General features: G+C 40.1%; 2 protein-coding genes across 9 annotated transcripts in view; both read left to right on the plus strand.

Moving 5' to 3' along the window:
* Positions 1-6,390, plus strand: part of rbfox2 (RNA binding fox-1 homolog 2) — a 40,831-nt gene extending 34,441 nt beyond the window's left edge. For 3 of the 8 annotated variants that reach the window (XM_057338753.1, XM_057338755.1, XM_057338758.1), the window contains 7 exons: positions 937-1,024; positions 1,116-1,172; positions 1,250-1,403; positions 1,866-1,908; positions 3,881-3,972; positions 4,152-4,239; positions 4,330-6,390. In XM_057338753.1, the coding sequence (XP_057194736.1) occupies positions 937-1,024; positions 1,116-1,172; positions 1,250-1,403; positions 1,866-1,908; positions 3,881-3,972; positions 4,152-4,239; positions 4,330-4,374 (567 nt within the window). In that variant the 3' untranslated portion in view covers positions 4,375-6,390. The other 5 variants (XM_057338754.1, XM_057338757.1, XM_057338756.1 and 2 more) reach the window with 5 other exon arrangements.
* Positions 6,391-12,762: 6,372 nt separating this feature from the next.
* LOC130557311 (endoplasmic reticulum resident protein 27) lies at positions 12,763-19,091 on the plus strand. The gene is made up of 7 exons (XM_057338973.1): positions 12,763-12,769; positions 15,116-15,216; positions 17,240-17,377; positions 17,805-17,921; positions 18,127-18,252; positions 18,763-18,960; positions 19,047-19,091. Exons 1-7 carry the CDS (start codon positions 12,763-12,765, stop codon positions 19,089-19,091), a joined length of 732 nt encoding a protein of 243 aa, XP_057194956.1.

The raw sequence follows: 19,091 nt of genomic DNA on the forward strand, positions 1-19,091 counted from the left end.
CTCTCCCTCTCCCTCTCCCTCTCCCCCTCCCTCTCTCTCTCTCTCACCCATAAACTCCGTCACTCCTCACAAGGTCTGACAACAACCAATCACAGGCTTCCTTTCATTTGACGCACTTTGGTATACTCGTTCATAACAAACTGGATGGCTTTTTGAGTTTGACGTTTCTGATTGGGTGAATTGTTCTTAGTCTTTTTCTCCGTCTCTCTTTTTATCTTCTCTCGTTTTTGTGGTTTCATTGAATGTGTCGACTGGCTCTTTTTTCCTTTCCCTGCATCCCTCTCTTTCTGAACATCCCCCCTCTCTCTTATGACGACTTTGTTTTCTTTTTACGAGGGGGCGGGATTAGGCTGCAGAGTATTTGGATTGGTCCATAGGCTGCATCTGATGCTTGCTGATTGGCTGATATGCTCATTTCTGGTTAATGAACTGTAATTGGCTGAATGTGATTTTCCTCAAAGCTGTGCACAGTGTATTGATTTTGTCATGTGTGATCTCTGTTTCTCTCTCTCTCTCTCTCTCTCTCTCTCTCTCTCTCTCTCTCTCTCTCTCTCTCTCTCTCTCTCTCTCTCATTTTAGCAATGGAATGCCCTGTTTTCATTTTGCTTTACACATTGATTTATGGGTTTTTGTGTTGAATGTTTGAAAATTAGTGGAAGTTTAACTGATGCATGAAGCAATATAAGGGAATATCAATGAGTCCACAATTTCTGCTGTACCTGTGAATATTTCCTTTTGTATAATGCGTTGATTATAGATATGAGTGTTAAACTCAAATTCATGTTAATATCGTAACGCTTGGCAGTCTTCATATATTTAGTCCTGTTTGCAGAATTACTGAAGGCTCTTGGATTATATGAACGGCTCTAGATTAAATGTTTACAGCTCTTGGAATTTTTTTGTTGCTAATTAGATTTTTGCTCTGTGATTAAACAGGTGAATAACGCTACAGCTCGAGTGATGACTAATAAGAAGTTGGTTAGTCCATATGCTAATGGCGAAGGTCTCAGCACACTGCCTTACGGTAAAAAAAGTCTTCCAGACTGCAGCATTGCCTTTTATTTTGCCCTTCCGTCGCAGCGATGCGTTCATTCTCTGTTCTTATTCGGGTTTAGCTGGGTGGAAATTGAGTCCTATGGTGAGCGCTATGTATGGACCGGAGCTCTACGCAGGTGAGATTTTTGATCGGTGTTCATTGCATGTTAATAACCAAGATCCACAATGTGACCTTACGTTCCTCTCTCTGTAGTTCCAGGGTTTCCGTATCCCGCCGCTGCGGCCGCAGCCGCCGCATCCACTGCCGCAACCTTCAGAGGGGCTCATCATCTACGGGGTCGCGGGCGGCCCGTGTACGGAGCGGTGCGAGCTGCCGTTCCTCAGCCTGCCATACAGGCCTATCCTGGGTAACGCACGCACAAACATGCAGACTTGAATTTTTCCTAGTTTTCTGCATGCTGCATGACCATTTGCTGCTTCTGGTGTGCCGCACAGAATGAGGATGAGCCCAGATAACTATGTAATCAGAACTACACAAATTACACACAAAAATGCCATTTTCTCCCAACGTTAACTATTTGATGATGTCATGGCTCGAACACACCTCATGGGTAAATGTGCAGATGATCGGGACTAAAGTGGCATTTTTTTCTGTTTTATGACAGCGTGCACTGCATGTGTGTGAATTAATGTTTTCACTTTCTCTTTTTCGTGGTTTGTCTTCCCATCTCCCTTTTTCTGTCCTACAACGGCCACATGGTGGCGCACTGTTGTTGATTTTATTTTATTCTGTTTCACTCTTTTTCTTCGCTACTCCATCTTCCTTTTTTCTGCGCTTTTGTTCTGTCGTTTTGTTTCTCTTCTCTCAGTGTGGTGTACCAGGATGGGTTTTATGGAGCTGCAGAGCTGTATGTAAGTATGAAACTTCCTGTCTCCTGTCTTCACTTCCTGTCTCTTTCCTTCTCTCTTTCCGAGTGCTTTACCGCGTGCAAACTGTAGCAGCACAGAGCCGTAGAACTTTAAACGTAGACTGTCGATGTTCATTTTGTTAACATGATAATGATCAGATGACTTTTGTCAGTCTGGTTCAGGCCATTCAACGGCTCTGTGTGCGCAAGAGTGTTTGTTGTGTGAACTCAAGTGTCTGTGTGTGTGTGTGTGTGTGTGTGTGTGTGTGTGTGTGTGTGTGTGTGTGTGTGTGTGTGTGTGTCCAGGTTGACGATAGCTTTTTCTGTTTTCTCTGTAGAATAGTGTTTCAGGACACACTGGTTAGTGGCAGAATGCCTCAGGTAGGCTCTCAGACGGATAGTGTGCATCTCTACTTCTGATTAATACATTTGTTTGATATTGATCGTGTGAGATTGCTGTCTTTGTTTTCCTACTAACTCACAGTAATCTGGCAGGAGTGAGGGCATGGAAGGGGGAGCAAGAAATTCTGCTTGAATTCCTCACAATTTCTCTCTTAATTTAAATTGGCAGGTTAAAATTTTACAGACTGTGTGTGTGTGTGTGTGTGTGTCTATATATATATATAGACACACACACACACACACACACACACACACACACACACACACCAAACAGGGGGGTGGTATGACCAAATCACTTGGGACAAATTGCTTTTAATTTGTTAGTTGCTTTTGTCAATGAAACGTCATGGTTTCAGTCATTTTATGGCATGGAAATGTTGTATTATTCCATGTTATTTTTGCTAACATTTTCGATAAATAAATAAATAAAACATTTTTTATGTATGATAAATATCAATGTAGCAGTATGTAAGTTTCAAATGCCCTACAGTGACATTCTTTTATATGCCATGCAGATACAACTACTGTTGCGTAATCTGTATCTCTACCTGTCGATTCGGTTCTACTTTCAGTCATACCACCAGCCCTAAACATTAGATTACATACACTTGAGAATGTAAAAAACTGTCCTGCAGGTAGTTTTTGCTGTGCATTACCACTATATTTACGATAGTTCCAAGGACTCTGGATGTTTTGGGTTTTGTCAGAGTGGATCTGATTTTGTCCCCTTCCCAGAGTCCCTGTCTCTATCTCTCTCTAAATACTGTATGTATATATATATATATATATATATATATCTTTATATCTCTACAGCATGTTAACTCGATCTGTGTTGGCATGCGGTCACACTTAATTCGTCTGTAGGTCTCTCGCTCTCCTTACCTCTTTTCTCACATTTCCCACTTCTTTGTTTTTCATTTTTTCTGTTTATTTTAAAACTCACCTGCTTCTCTTCCTTTGATCACTTTATCTCCAACTGTCTCTTTCTAACTTTGTCTTCCTTTCCTGTCTTGCCTCCCTCAGCGGGAGTGTGAGGGATCATGGGAGAGTCTTCTGATTGGCCGTAGGGTAGAATGCTGAGGAGAGAATGGCAGAAATGGCTTGTTATTTTGTCAGTTTGGGGTGCATGCTGTCTGTGTGGTTGTGTGGATGTTCTCCTAATCTCACTGTCTGTCTGTGGCACCAGTAATCGATTTGATCACCCCTGGTTGCGTGTAGCCGTGCATTTGAGGGTGAAGATGACACTGACGCTAATGCACTCACAATCCCCATTTCTGCTTGTGTCTCCCTCTTTGACAAACAAAATAAAAAGCTACATTGACTCTCAATCATTAGAGGAACTACTCTTTAGCCTACCATTACTGTGCATTGTTTGCCACTGAGGAAGATTCACAGTGCGTAACAGGGTCTCAGAATGTGGTTTGTCTAAACATCAGTGGCAGATGCTTGTTGATGGACATTAGATTTGCTTTTCTTTGATGTTTTCAAGCCTCTTTTCCTGCAAACTCACCACTGAACTGCTTTATTACACTGAACTGTGTTGATTGAAAGATGATTGCTCTGTTTGTCTGTAGAGCGGTTATACGGCATATCGCTACACACAGCCTACGGCAGTAGCGAGTCCAACTGCGGCAGCGGCGGCAGCAGCGGCCGCCTACAGCGACAGGTTAGTGATTTAGACTTGACCCCCGCCCCTAATATTCAGTCTTCTTGACTTTAAACATTGTTGGTTACTTAACTCGCCATTGACAGTAGTTGACTTGCAAGAGAAAAGGGACCCACATAACGTAATACGTTCTTGCTTTGCATTATTGAATATCGCTGGTGTATTTCTTCATCGTCTAGCTACGGTCGCGTGTACGCAGCAGATCCGTATGCGGCTGCACTAGCATCTCCAGCAGCGGCAGCAGCGGCGTATGGAGTGGGAGCGATGGTAAGCCATGTCTTTCACATATTTGTCCAGAATCCCTTACATCTCAAATAAATCATCTGCATGTTTCTAACCAAACTTTTTCTTTCACAGGCGACTATTTACAGAGGAGGATACAGCCGGTTTTCGCCGTATTAAGTACCTTTAATATACTTCCAGATTCTTTGTCTCTGATACTTCACCAACGGCTGCGGATCAAGGAGGGAAAAATCTAATCACACTTTGTAAAACACGTCTGTTACAAACAAACTTTGAATAAGGAATGCAAGTATAAATCAACACGTCGAAGATCGTTGCTTTTTTTGAGGAAACGTCATCACGTCAAACACTACACAGTAAGAGATATCTGACTGAAACTTGACTGACAAACTCCGATCATTTCTTCCTTTGGCTCTTCTCTCTGCACATATGCATGCAGTAACGGCTCTAGACTGCCTCTAGTGGCCATTGAACTACATGTGCACAGAGCATCAGGACTGCAGTGAACACATTTATACTTCACCCATAGCTGTTTCACACTACAATAATTATCAATATTCTTTAAGAAGAAAAAGAGATGTTTATGTGGACTGCTCGTCTCCATTTTAAGGATCATCTTGAAATACGTGGATCCCATTAGCTGTGTAAGGGAGGACGATGCTATCATCCCAAACACAAACATGACAAAAGCGACAACCATCGTGATTTTACTTTCTCTTGAAGATCTTGGATGAAAGGCAACGCCAGCAGCTGTTACAAGTCTCCGAACTGTGAGGCACACAAACAGGATGATGTGTCATAATATTCCGTCTGGCTGAAGGCTTTGTGTTCTTTAAACAGTACCTCCGATCTGACCGTTTTGAAGAGGCATACCTTTAAAATTAAATAGTAATTATATGCAAGTAAACTAGAGTAGACTCAATTTCACCAAACATTATTATTATCCTCATTCGTTTCTCATGTTTGTGTGTGTGTTAGCTTTGAAAGAGCGCAGGACACCATCTGAACCCACATAAACGTGCAAGGCACACACACACAAATCCCACAATGACTATAGCAAGTGTTTAAATTATGCTACGAAAATATTTACAACTTTTTTGTTCAGATTTCAGAATTGAACAGGCCTTTTGTGGAACACCGATAGACACTCATTTATTAGCATAGTTTGTATAATATGCAACTTTCAACCCAAATTTAGTTGGAGAGATATGGAGGATCTAAATTCAATGATTTTAAAAGAGAACTACATAGTATTTTTGTCTCTTTTCGAGTGTGTCCTCTTCTCTTTCGGTATATTGGTATTTTGCTTTGTTTGAATTTTGTTTCCAAAGACGAGTCAAGCACATTCTTGATTGTGTGTAAACGTATTTGTAATTCTGTTGTTTTTTTCTTTTGTATCAATAGGTTTTTTATATTGTTTGAAGTGGTTCGTTAATTATTTCAAAAAGGCTGGATGTGGGAATGCAGCATCATGTTAACGTGCAAGGACGCAGCGTGCCCTCAAGAACCATTTCTTTATCATGCGTTTCATGCATTTTGTTTTTGGGAGGTCATCCGCTTTAATAGATTCAGAGTTCTAGATTTGACTGTATCCTGGTGAAGGACAGAAATCGTTTTGCCATTTCAGACACTTGAAATTCGTTTTACCACATTTTTTTAGTGTTTGGATGATGGGTAATGTTTGTTATATCTAAAAGTTAAACGAAAAACTGACCACAATCTAAACACTATACCAGACAGCGTTTTTGTTCGTTTTTATGTTCGAAAGGTACTTTGCAGTCTATGCATACATTTAACACAGTATTATGTAATGAAATATCTCTGTACCTAAATTCTTTTACATATGCTTAAAAGATGCTTTTTTCTCGTCCTCTGTCACGTGTCTCATGTATACCCTCGCCTGCCTGCCTGCCCGCCCGATGGCGCGAGATCTTGAGTGACAGCTGCTCTTCTGATAATGGAGGTTCAAATCTTCTCCGTTTGTGCTGTAAACTTTTAAAGATGGCCCCTCTTTCATTCTTGCACCTTATAAATATGAATCCTGTCTCACATACTCTGCTTTGGTTTACAGTGTAACCGTGTTTTTGAGTTGAATTATTTCTCTCTACATATTCTGAATCCATTTGTGATGTAATTTGTATCTAAATGTCCATATAAACTGTTTTTTAACAATCACGTAAACAGTCTGTGATTTTCACTTCACTTTTCTCGTCAGATGCAGTTAAAGGTGAGGTGAGGGAAATTCCCAGGAGTTTTCGTCGTTTTCTGTCGTAATTTCACACACATGCGCGCTTTCTTACGTATATATCGCCATTTACATGATAATATGCTTCTCATTAATCAGGGGATAACATTTGTTAAAAGTTACTCGCCTTAGATAATGTCGATTAAGCGCCGATCCTGTCAGAGAGAGTCCTTGAGCGTGCGCGCAGCATCGCCTCGCTCTAAATATGGCGCGCTTACGTCACAAGACGGACGTTAACGCAAAATGTACGTTTCTGCTTATTCACATCCAGACACATCGGATGTAGGATAAATCCCACCTCAAACCCGAGAATAACGTCTGGATATACGTTAATGTTTTTAAAAATTTATAGTAAAAACAGGTTTATGTAAAAAAACACTACTGGTGTTCATCTTGAGACAAAACCGGGCCAGTTATTTTCAGTTAAGATCTGTGAAACCGGGCATACGTGTATTTAATGTCTTTAAATCGCTTATGATGTGAAATTCGTGTCATTTTGATGAACACAGTTTAGGCCTACTGGAGAAAACTCACCACACAGGTTTGCGAAATTAATATTTATTTGTTCATTTGTGTTCTACTCGCAGATTGTTGCGTTTAATTTTTATCAGCTCAATACAAGTCAATCTTGTCACATGCACATATTTACAGTTTAAAAAATCAGCTTAATTTGTACATCAACTATTGTGTTCAGATACAATATTTGAAGAGAGTCTGATATATTACAGCTTTGAAAATCTATTTATCCTCCTAAGACTTCTATTGACATGCTACAGTGAAGTGTTACTGTCCGGTTTGTCCTTTATTATCTCCCTTAAACAATTAAAAAAGAAAATTAAAACCGAACAAAAAAGGAACTCTGTCTTTTGGAAATCGCCTTCTATGGTCTTCATCAGTTGCTGATGTTGCAGCTCATGGCCCGTGTCTCTGCCGGCTGCTTTTATAGCGCTCCTCTAAGCTCCCCATCCTCAGACGCCTCCTCTCAGATGTATTCAGATGTATCAAAGTATTTTAAGCATTTTCAGCTCTGTGTTTTCTTGCGTGTGACTTAGACATTTCTGGGTCATTTTGGGGAATGAACCCCATATTGTACGTAAAAGAATATAAACTATAAGAATATATAAATAGATAAAAGAGGCTACTAATGTGTACACCTTTACATTTTGCTGCTCATGTTGTGTGTGTTCTCTTTGCATTGATAACACAATGTACTGCATTGAGCTACGGGAACAGTGTCAAAAGTTTTGACCGATTGTCATTGATCTTGTTTTGTAGACCAGTGGTTCTCAAACTTTTTCGTTGTAAGGCCCCCTTTGAGTAGGTTGCATCGCTTTGCGGCCCCCAAATAAAGACTTATAATCTTAAACTTATAATTTTAATTAAACCAAAAACATATTCAGTGATACGATGCTGGAACATCAATTCTTTTGGTTTTCAGTTGCTGGTTTGATCTCATTGTGGATGGATGATTCTAGAAGATAATATTCTTACAAAAGTCAGCAGGTGAAAGGGCATGAGACCCAGGAGCAGGAGATTACAAGATTCCATATTTGGCCAGATCACTGAGCTCCATGTCACCAAACGCTTCCCAGGGACAGACCACAGAGAGGTCTGATGAGAACAAGAAAAGGGGTTTCAGGTTTATTATTGCACATCTCCACCTCAACCCATCTAGTTAAGGGGATGGTTTAGTTTTCCTAAATTTTTCAAAATATCTAATTTTGTGTTCAACAGAACAAAAAATACAATGTTTTTTCCTACAATGGTAGTGGATTATATTCCAGAACTGAAAATTGCTAACATTCTTCCAAATATCTTTCTTGGTGTTCATCGGAACAAATAAATTTATACAGGTTTGAAACAACCTGAGGGTGAGTAAATGATGACAGAATTTTCATTTTTGGGTGAACTGTCCCTTTAATACATTCATATAATATGTAAATGGCTGGGAGTGTGATTTACCTGTGCCGAGACCCTCCATTCCCGGAATATCTTCTCCAAAACCCTTCTGACCTGGCTTGGGTGCCTGGCTCTTGAAGGTGCGAATGGTCCTCTGTTTAAATTTAGGGGTCCCCTTTTTTCCTGCAGGTGCGGGGGCATCCATTTTCTTTACTTACTGAAATGCAAACAGATGTACTTAGCTTTTTGTGCCTTTAAAATAACTGTGCCAATGTGATTTTGTTCCATCAGTTCTGTGATCGTTTCAACTGGCTGCAAATCAAACTCCTTGTTACAAATATGGTAGAACAATAACTTCAACTACCAAAGATGCGTTTCTCGATAATCTGCCTGACTTCTCTCAAATCTCTAGCATGAGAAATAACGTTGAAGATCCGACCAAGGTTGTATCTCGTTATTGGTGCTGCTAGACCTTAGTGCTGCATTCGATACCATTGACCACAGCACACTCCTACATAGACTCGAAAATGATGTCGGCATTAAGGGAATATCTTTGAAATGGTTTAAATCTTATTTATCCGACCGTTTTCCATTTGTAGCGATAAACAATGAGGTGTCACGCAAATCGCAAGTCCAGTACGGTGTACCACAGGGCTCAGTCTTAGGGCCTTCGCATCTTCGCATTATACATGCTACCTCTAGGAGATATAATAAAGCGACTTCACTGTTATGCTGATGATACTCAACTTTATATTTCCTCAAAGCCTCATGAAACACAGCAGTTCCATCGAATAATGGAATGCATAGTCGATATAAAAAACTGGATGAGTAACAACTTTTTATTACTGAACTCGGACAAAACGGAAGTGTTACTTATTGGACCGAAAACTGCTATAAGTAACAACCAAGAATACTGTTTAACTATTGACGGATGTTCCATAAAACCCTCGTCGTCAGCAAAGAATCTTGGCGTTCTATTCGATAGTAATCTGTCATTTGAGAGCCACGTCGCCAACACCTGTAAAATTGCGTTTTTCCATCTTAAGAATATATCTAAACTACGTCATATGCTGTCAATGTCAGATGCAGAGAAGTTAATTCATGCATTCATGACATCAAGACTAGACTACTGTAATGCACTGTTAGGTGGTTGCCCTGCAGGCTTATTACAAAAACTCCAATGTCCAAAACCGGCAGCTCGAGTTCTTACACGTACAAAAAAGTATGAACATATTAGCCCGGTTCTGTCAACCTTGCACTGGTTACCTATAAAGCATCGCGTTAACTTTAAAATCTTGCTTATTACCTATAAAGCCTTACATGGTTTAGCTCCTCAGTACTTGAATGAACTCCTTTTGTATTACAGTCCTTCACGTGCATTACGCTCTCAGGCGTCCTGTCAGTTGGTAATACCTAGAATTTCAAAATCAAGTGCAGGTGGTAGATCCTTTTCCTATCTAGCGCCTAAACTTTGGAATAGTCTTCCCTGCACTGTCCGGGAGGCAGACACACTCTGTCAGTTTAAATCTAGACTAAAGACGCATCTTTTTAATCTTGCATACACTACTCTTCCATAATATAAATCTTCTGAGGGTTTAGGCTGCATTAGTTAGATCAACCGGAACCAAAAACACAACTGATGTACTTGTTGCATCAAAGAGTACAGAACAGTACTCTACTCTCAGCCAGTCTTGTCTCATTGTTCCAAGGTTACCACAGCGAGCAGGATGCAGTTCATGGCCTGACCTGATGGTAGAGGGAGAATGGGAAGGGGCGACCTGACAAGAGCTGAGATGATAGAGCTGGATAAAGAAGGACGCGGTCCTGACAGTCTTCACCACAAAATTTCAAATGCTATTAGATTATTAATGATAATCTTAAACTATAATTTATTTATTATAAGTTTATTTATTTTATTTAGCCTTGTTGTGCAAGTCTCTGGAGCTTGTGCAGAGGCAGCAGCTTTTGCCAGAGGGGAACTGGAATCCCCTGGTTGGGCCTGGGTTCTCCTGAGGTTTTTTTTCTCGATTAGAGTTTTGGGTTCTGCGCAGTTTGCCTGCGGGGGGGCTGCTTTAGAATTTTAAAGTTTTACTTAATTAATATTGCATATAGGATTTATAGTCTGTTTAATATTTGACCTGTGTTGTCTGTGTGTACGTGTGTGTGTGTGTGTGTGTGTGTGTGTGTGTGTGTGTGTGTGTGTGTGTGTGTGTGTGTGTGTGTGTGTGTGTGTGTGTGTGTGTGTCGTGTGTGTGTGTGTGTGTGTGTGTGTGTGTGTGTGTGTGTGTGCGTGCGTGCGTGTGCGTGTCTGTGTGTGTGTGTGCGTGCGTGCGTGTTGTGCGTGTGTGTGCGTGTTGTGTGTGTGCGTGTTGTGTGTGTGTGTGTGTGTGCGTGCGTGCGTGCGTGCGTGCGTGCGTGCGTGTTGTGTGTGCGTGTGCGTGCGTGCTTGTCTGTGCTTGTCTGTCTGTGTGTGTCTATGTCTATGTGTGTTAGTACGTCTGCATATTGTGTGTGTGTGGAGTGTTTTGTATGTGGGTGTGTCTGTCTTCTGTGTTTTCACCTTTTTCTTTTTTTATGAGAAACAACTTTAATTGTTTTGCTTATAGTCAATATGTCTCATGTACAGCTGCTTTGTAATAATGAAAATTGTAAAAAGCGCTATATAAATAAAGTTGAGTTGAATGTTTTGCATTGACAATCTTCCTCACACTTTGACATTGTTTCATTTTGGGCTTTCGGCCAGAATGAGGTTAGACACTGAATACCATTATCAACTGAGGTTGTCATTTATTGAATGTTTTTTTTTCCTTTTGTCCATTTTGTTGTTTATGTGTTGAGTGAGTGATTTATATTTGAATTGGACCTACTTAATTCCTTTTTTTTTTTTTTCTAGTTTTAACCAAGGCTGAGTGTGCTGAGGGGGAGGCTAGTCATGCAGGGGCGTAGCTACATGGTGGCCACGGCTACCCCTGAATGATGGATGGCCACCTATCTGGCCACCTCTGTTGTGCGAAGCAGTTTTAAGATGTGTGTCGGAGTTTACGGAGTGCTGCGCAGATCATTTAGCGTATGCACTTAAAGTAACGCGAGAACATTACTCTCTCGTTAATATGATGTCATACGCTGACGCACTGACGCAAACAGTCTGAGCACAACAGCTGCTAACCGCTTCGTGACAGTGTACTGTCTGTGTACCATAGAAGTTCATCACGAGCAGAAGGATCAGGTCAGTAAATCAGTCTTGTTTAACTGGATTTCATTCATTAATTACATTTTCGCGAAAGTTTAAGTTTTGGTACTGCAATGTTTATTTTCTATAAAAAATGCTAACTTACTGCAAATGATAGCTAGCAAATTATTTAAAAATAATGTTAGCACATGAAAGCATTGCAAATAAATTGTTTACTTTACATTCTTTGTGTATGTTTTTGACCAGCAAACTATGTGTAATGAAGAATTGGTGTAAATTACAGTAGAAGTTAAAGAATTTCTGTCCCTAATAAAATCACGGGGTCTTACCTGGCCACCTCTAAAAAAAAGTTCTGGCTACGCCCCTGTAGTCACGTGGGTGGAGCACACGGTTGTGAGCACCTCTTACTATTGTTTGCTGTGTACATGTGTGTGTGGTTGAGCACGATTCCTTTCAGCTAGTTTGCCAGCCCTGAGGTAAGCTTTAGCCTTGTAGTTTTTGGTAATTCATTTCTTTTGTGTTAGGTCCAACTTAGTTTTCTACATTTGATTGGCCTTTATATATGTTTGGAGAATGCCCTTTTAATCATTTGAGTTTTAAAATTATTATGATAAACTGTGTATGTTTGACTGATTCGGGGTTAATCCATTTTTCAGATTTTTGTGTAATAAAAATTCTCTTTGTTAATTCAACTACACGTCTCTCCCTTTTCACCATACCACTAAACCTGTGTACTTTATTGTATTTCCTTGGGTGCAAATCCCAGGGTGGCGTAGTCGTTATCTAAATCTAACCGGAGAATACTGCCCTGGTCACAATCATTATTACTTACTGTACCCTTTGTTTGCCAACACAGTATTTATTGAATCATCTAAAAGGTACAGTGCATTTCCTGAAAAAAACCCACTTTGGACACCCGAGGTTTCTGAAAGACAGTGACGATATACTGTATATAAAATGCTAATCTATCTCTGCACCTGAATATTGCATAACATGTGTTCTTATGAAGGTGGGTTATATTTAACTCTTCGTTGCACTGTGTGTGTAATCCTAAACATTAACTCTTTGTTTTAAATCCAGTTTAGTCGCTTACTTGAGAAGAGATTGTAGCTCTTAAAATATCCTGGACTGAATCTGATTTACACTGACAGTGTAATACTGCTGTGTGAGGTGTGAGGGAGATGTGTTTGTGTTCATTGAACTTCAAATAAGAATGGCAGGTACATATGTTTACGCTTCTTCATTTATAGCAGAAACAACTTACAAATGAGGGAGAACAAAATGAAAAAGAGCCAACATTACAGGGGAAGCATTAAAGCTAGAAGAAGTGAACAAAAGACGTGCGTTTATTTTCAATAAACTGTAATATTTGTTGTAGAATGTTAAGTTAAGGGTTAACTTGCATGTGCTTCTGTGTCACTTTATCATCTCCTAGACGTGTTTTTCGTTGTCTTCAGAGAATATAACATCTGTGCTTTGCTTTGCAGTTTTTCCTCAATCTGTGTGGATGATAAAGACAATAAATAGACAGTTTATGTGACACATCACAGAGTGATGCTGTTGAACTCTTTCACCACTAGAGGACGCTGTCATCATTCAGTCTCAAGATCCAGAGGTGTAAAGAGTACCTGAAAACCATAAATAAATATATATATATATAATATACCTTGCAGCAAAAATGACTCCATTACAAGTTACAAGTCACCAATTCCAAAACGACTTCAGTAAAAGTCTTCGAGTATCTGATTTGAACAAAACTTGAGTATTTTACTCATACTGAATGTAGGCTCAAAGCAGCACTAGTCCTCAACACTTAAGAGACATGTCAGTGAAAAACAAGAAACCGTCGATACGTGAGGAGAGCAATCGCATTTATTTTCTTAAATCATAATAAGACTGAACACCTCAAAATTGCAACAAATCATGGTCGACACCATAACCTACGTCATTACAAACACCCTAAGTCTCATTTAAGCTCAAGTGCTCATAATAAACCAAACTCTTTCAAAAAGGTCTCTTCAATATAATGAATAAATAAAATAATGTTAAAATTAAAAAGTCAAAGCCTTTTTGCACTGGACATGCTGGATTTGGCCTCATCGCCAGCTGCAGTCATGTCCTCATTTCACATATAAACCACCAGCGATTGACATCTACCTGATACTGCACTCATATTCACATAAAGAAGCCATGTTGACAAGTTTTAGTAAATTAGGGGAAAATCCACAAGATTATAGTACCTTCAATGACCTGTAAATTCAGTGACCAGCATCATGTTTTTTATTCTTTTGTCTTTATTTATTGCACGTGTCACTGCAGGTGCAGGTGAGATTATGCTTATGACATTCAACATCAATGTGTGAAATTATAAATGAATTCTGCTGTGTGATATGTGACATTCTGCTAAAGTTGAGCCTTTTTGGCAATCAATCCATTCAGAATGATTGTTTATAAATGACACAAATCTATGATTTAACTTTAAATCTATATTTATTTATTCATTTATTTATTAGATATTATTTATTATAATGATCTTGTTTGGTCTATAAACACCATGCACTGTGCTGTGTTTTACCTTTCTGTGTTTTTCTTATTTGCTCCTGTAAAGCTGCTTTGGAACAATGCACATTGTGAAAAGCGCTATATAAATAAAATTGAATTGAATTGAATTGTAAATGGCAATATTAATTCTTCTGTAGCAAAAATAAACTGCTGCAAAAAAGATGTAATGTGTAATTGCATTAGTCATTACAAATGTAGTGGAGTGAAGAGTACATGTACTTGAGTAGAGAGTAAAAGTTGCTAATATCTTTAATACTCCGTACAGCTGCAAAGTAGCCAAAAAGATAGTTAAGTACAGTAACTCATTACATTTACTCCAATACTTTACATCAGACTTTTATACAGAACTCAGTTTGTGTCGCATTGAATTTCGAAAGCAATTTGATTCAGGAGAAGGGATCAACACGTGTGCCTCCAATGACACGTAATCCAGCAGCCTTTGACCAGACCCCCAGCAGCACACCTGTGTGTTTCACACGCCTCCACCAATCAATGACAGCCGCAGCGGTCACATGACCGGGGGCCGTGCCCTACAAGAACACGACCCCAGAGCCTTTTCATCTTTCAGTCTTCTGTCTTCTGTCATTCAGCATCATGTTTTTTATTCTTTTGTCTTTATTTATTGCACGTGTCACTGCAGGTGCAGGTGAGATTATGCTTATGACATTCAACATCAATGTGTGAAATTATAAATGAATTCTGCTGTGTGATATGTGACATTCTGCTAAAGTTGAGCCTTTTTGGCAATCAATCCATTCAGAATGATTGTTTATAAATGACACAAATCTATGATTTAACTTTGTTCATGTAATGTTTATGTCTGTTAGGTGCCTACATTAAGCAGTACATGACGATGTATTTTTGCTTGAAACTGCATGTTATTTGTGTCACAGAGAAAAGAATGAATGTCGTTTTTCTGTGCTGTGAAGCTCCTACAGAAATAACAGATTTGACTGTAGATGGTAAATGTGAATCAACGGCTCATGTCTGATGTTGTAACACAGCGGCGGGTGGAGAAGAGAGCGCCCTCCTCAGACTGAACGATGCTCCTGCAGCTCAGGCCTTCATTGACTCCTCAGACGTGACTGTCATTGGTTTCTTTCAGGTGAGCGTGTGTGCGTGTGTGTGTGTGTGCGTGTGTGTGTGTGTGTGTGTGTGTGTGTGTGTTCAGTATAAACACATGGATGGACTGGAGATTGAATGGCTCTGGTAAGGGAGAGGTTCAATGGCCATTTCTCATTTCCAAGAATGCAAAGAACGGACTGTTCTTGTGGAGACCGGTCTAGCGAGGCAGCCTCGGAAGAATGAACCTGGATGGACGCGCCACAGTGACTTCTGGGACTTCCGTTGGCACGCAAGGCTGCATTCGATGCATCCTTGATATCGAGAACACATCCTGGTACTTTCATGCTTTCTCTGTTCTTGGCCCTGTCCCAAATGGCACACTCCGGTCTTGTGGACCTCCTCTGAGTTCACACTTGGTGACGTCAGGAAGTGCAGACCTATAGGGCACTAGGCACGAGTCCACATGGGAGTGCATTTTTGACACAGACTTCTCACAGGCGAGAACATATCACGCCTGTGTTAGCATCGCTTCATTGATTACCTGTTCAATTCAGAGTTGATTTGAAGGTTTTAGTATTTGTATTTAAATCACTTCAAGGTCTTGCACCTACTTGTATGTCAGACCTTCTCCACTCCTACTCTCCACCCAGATGTTATTAATGTTCCAAAATCTCCACTTAAATCCAAAGGTGACGGGCTTTCTCAGTTCTTGGTCCTAAGCTCTGCAATTCCATACCTTTGTTTATTAGACGATCCCCTTCTCTATCCACTTTTAAATCTTCTCTTAAAACATTTTCTTTCTCAGGCATGCTTAATTTGATCATATTTTTAGTTTTAATTTTAATAATTTTGTTTTGTTTTAATTTTAATAATTTTGTTTTGTTGTCTTTCGATATATTTGATTAGTATTTAAAATTGTATTGTATGAGGATGTTTTGTCTTGTATGTTGTGCAGCACTTTGGTCAGCATTTAAGTTGTTTTAAAGCCATATGAAGTCGACCACACTGCTGTCCCATTGTTGTTATTTGGGACAGGAGCTGCCGGTTTTTATAGGTTTGTATTTCATATGGTGATTATGCCACCTGGGCATTATGCAATAGATACTTAATGCAACTACTTATATATTTATTTATTTATTTGTATACACAATACTTAATGTGTTCTTAATATTTCTCTATAAAGCAGAAGCTGTGTTGTTCAGCTTTACAGAGCCCAGAGACAACTGGATATAAATCTTCAACAAAACATGGCTTATTACCTTAAGAAAATGCACTGCAATAAAAGTTTTTATTCTTGAATAGCTGGCTTAATATAAAATAAATAAGCAATCATGTGAATAAGAAACTATTTGAATTTTATCAAAACATATATTAAAAAAATTATCCGTCATGTTTACGTACAGTATATGTCTGACATCCACGACACTCCTCCCAGTGATCGGTGCTTTGCCAGGGTTCCTGGGTAGGTAACTTCAGCAGAGTCTCCAAAGATGCGGGCTTCACTGAAAACTGCAGCGAGGGCACATAGGTGGCGCTCGCGAGCACACTTTTGAGCGCTAAAAAGACGAATGGGACACCCTACGGACTCGTAGACTTGGCAAGCACGCACAATTTAAGTCCACAAGACCACATGAAAGGGTAAGTTCATCCCAAAATCAAATTTGTGTGATTTCTTTTTTCTCACCCACATGACATTAAAATATCTTTATTTGTGCTCCGAAGATGCCGGGAGGTCTCAAAACATGTTTAACGTCATGTGGGTGAGAAAAAAATCACACAAATTTGATTTTGGGATGAACTTACCCTTGAAGTGTGCCATTTGGGACAGGGCCCGAGTATTGGAATGGACTTTGATGGTTATTGACGACGTAGAGCGAGAACACAAGGACACAAGAACGCATACTGAGAAACGGCCACTGTGTCACACGGGAGATGTCTGCTGTCATGGAAACAAAGCAAAGACATCCCAACATGTCTGTGCCTCTGGAGAAAGTCCATAAACAACTGTAGTAGCATCACTACACATCACTACAGTGTTTTTAACATGTTTGTTTGTTCATCAGACGGATGAAGCTCGTGGATATAAAGAGTTTTTGGCTGCTGTTAAACAGATCGAGTCTCTGTCTGTCGCTGTATGCGGTGAAAAAGAAGTTTGGGCCAAATATAACATCACTTCTGACACAATCTCCATATTCAGAAAGGTACAGCTACAGCCTCCCACACTTCTGCCTGAATATGTTTGGTGAGTAAATAATGCTGTGCGTGTGTGTGCGTGCGTGTGCGTGCGTGTGCGTGCGTGTGCGTGTGTGTGCGTGTGTGTGTGTGCGTGTGTGTGTGTCTGTGGGTAGGGTAAACCCTACGGTATGGGGACAAAATGTCCCCACAAAGATGGCAATATCCAAAACCCTTGTCCTTGTGGGGACATTTTTTGGTCCCCATGAGGAAACAAGCTTATAAATCATACAGAATGAACTTTTGTGAAAATGTAAAAGAGCAAACAGTTGTGTGTGATTGTTAGGGTTAGGGGGAGGGAATATGAGATACAGTTTGTACAGTATAAACACCATTGCGTCTATGGAATGTCCCCATAAAACATGGAAACCCAACATGTGTGTGTGTGCGTTACAGGCTGATGTTCATCAAAAACACCTGCAGTTGTCAGAGGCAAAAACAATTGATGCTGACGGCCTTGTGCGCTTCTTCACCATCAATAACATTCACTACATCACAGAATACAATCAAGCGGTACTGAAAATACGAACATTTCTCTCCATCCTCTCCTCTCCTGTTGCTGCATAAAGTCTTTTATAGATGCTGTTGAAATGAAATGTCATCTTTTAGAAATCTCGTGTTTAAATAGAAGAGCAGAGAACGTGTTAAATGAGCCCTCATGATTACTCTACAGTGTTTTTCTTGTATGGGATTGTGATGTAATGTTTGTTTGTGTCAGTCTGCGGTGGGTTTGTTTCAGTCGGAGGTGAAGACGCACCTGCTCCTCATAGTCAACAGAGACACGTCTGATTTTAACCAACTGAAGGAGAAACTCGGGGCTCTCGCACCAAGATACACTGGCAAGGTAATAAAAAGTTAACAAAATATCTATTGACCTCACATTAGTGACAAAGAGCTTCATTCTTTAATGGGATTAAAAGCTTCTGAATGGATTACACAACTGACCCAAATATTCTCATCTCATGACTCTCAAACACATCCAGATCACTCCAGAAAATTATCCAGAAGATATCTGACCGCTGGTGAGGGTGGTGGTCATATCTGACTGAATAAACCTTACATTTCACTAGAATTACAAGGACAACATGAGCACATCATGGCAACACAGCAAAGCTTTGGATTGATTACATGACAAATTGTTTTCACACATCGCGGTGACGTGTCTGATCTCACAGAAATGTCTATTTACAAGATGCTAATTTGTATTCATTTATGAAATGTGAAGAGTACCAAACATATTTTTGTGTTGTTTTTGTGTGTGTGTGTGTGTGTGTGTGTGTGTGTGTGTGTGTGTGTGTGTGTGTGTGTGTGTGTGTGTGTGTGTGTGTGTGTGTGTGTGTTTTGTGAAATGCAGATGTTGTTTGTGCTGGTAAATGGAAGAGAGAAATCTAACGCCCGCGTGCTGGAATACTTCAATATGAGGTCACGTGACCTGCCCCGCATCGCCATTTATGACGGCCACTCGGACAGAAAATGGCTCATGCCAAAGGGTGAAATCTCTGCTGAGCGTGTGCAGAACTTCTGTGACTCTTACCTGAGTGGAGATCTGCAGGTGAGGTTACCATAGTAACGTTTACAGAAGTTCGCCTGAGAACACACACCTGCACACGAGGCTTCAACCTTCTGTCTGTCTTGCAGAAGCAGAGCGAGGCGGAAACATCTGAAGACAAAACTGAACTCTAA

The sequence above is a fragment of the Triplophysa rosa genome, linkage group LG7, assembly GCF_024868665.1.
Source record: "Triplophysa rosa linkage group LG7, Trosa_1v2, whole genome shotgun sequence".
NCBI lineage: Eukaryota > Metazoa > Chordata > Actinopteri > Cypriniformes > Nemacheilidae > Triplophysa > Triplophysa rosa.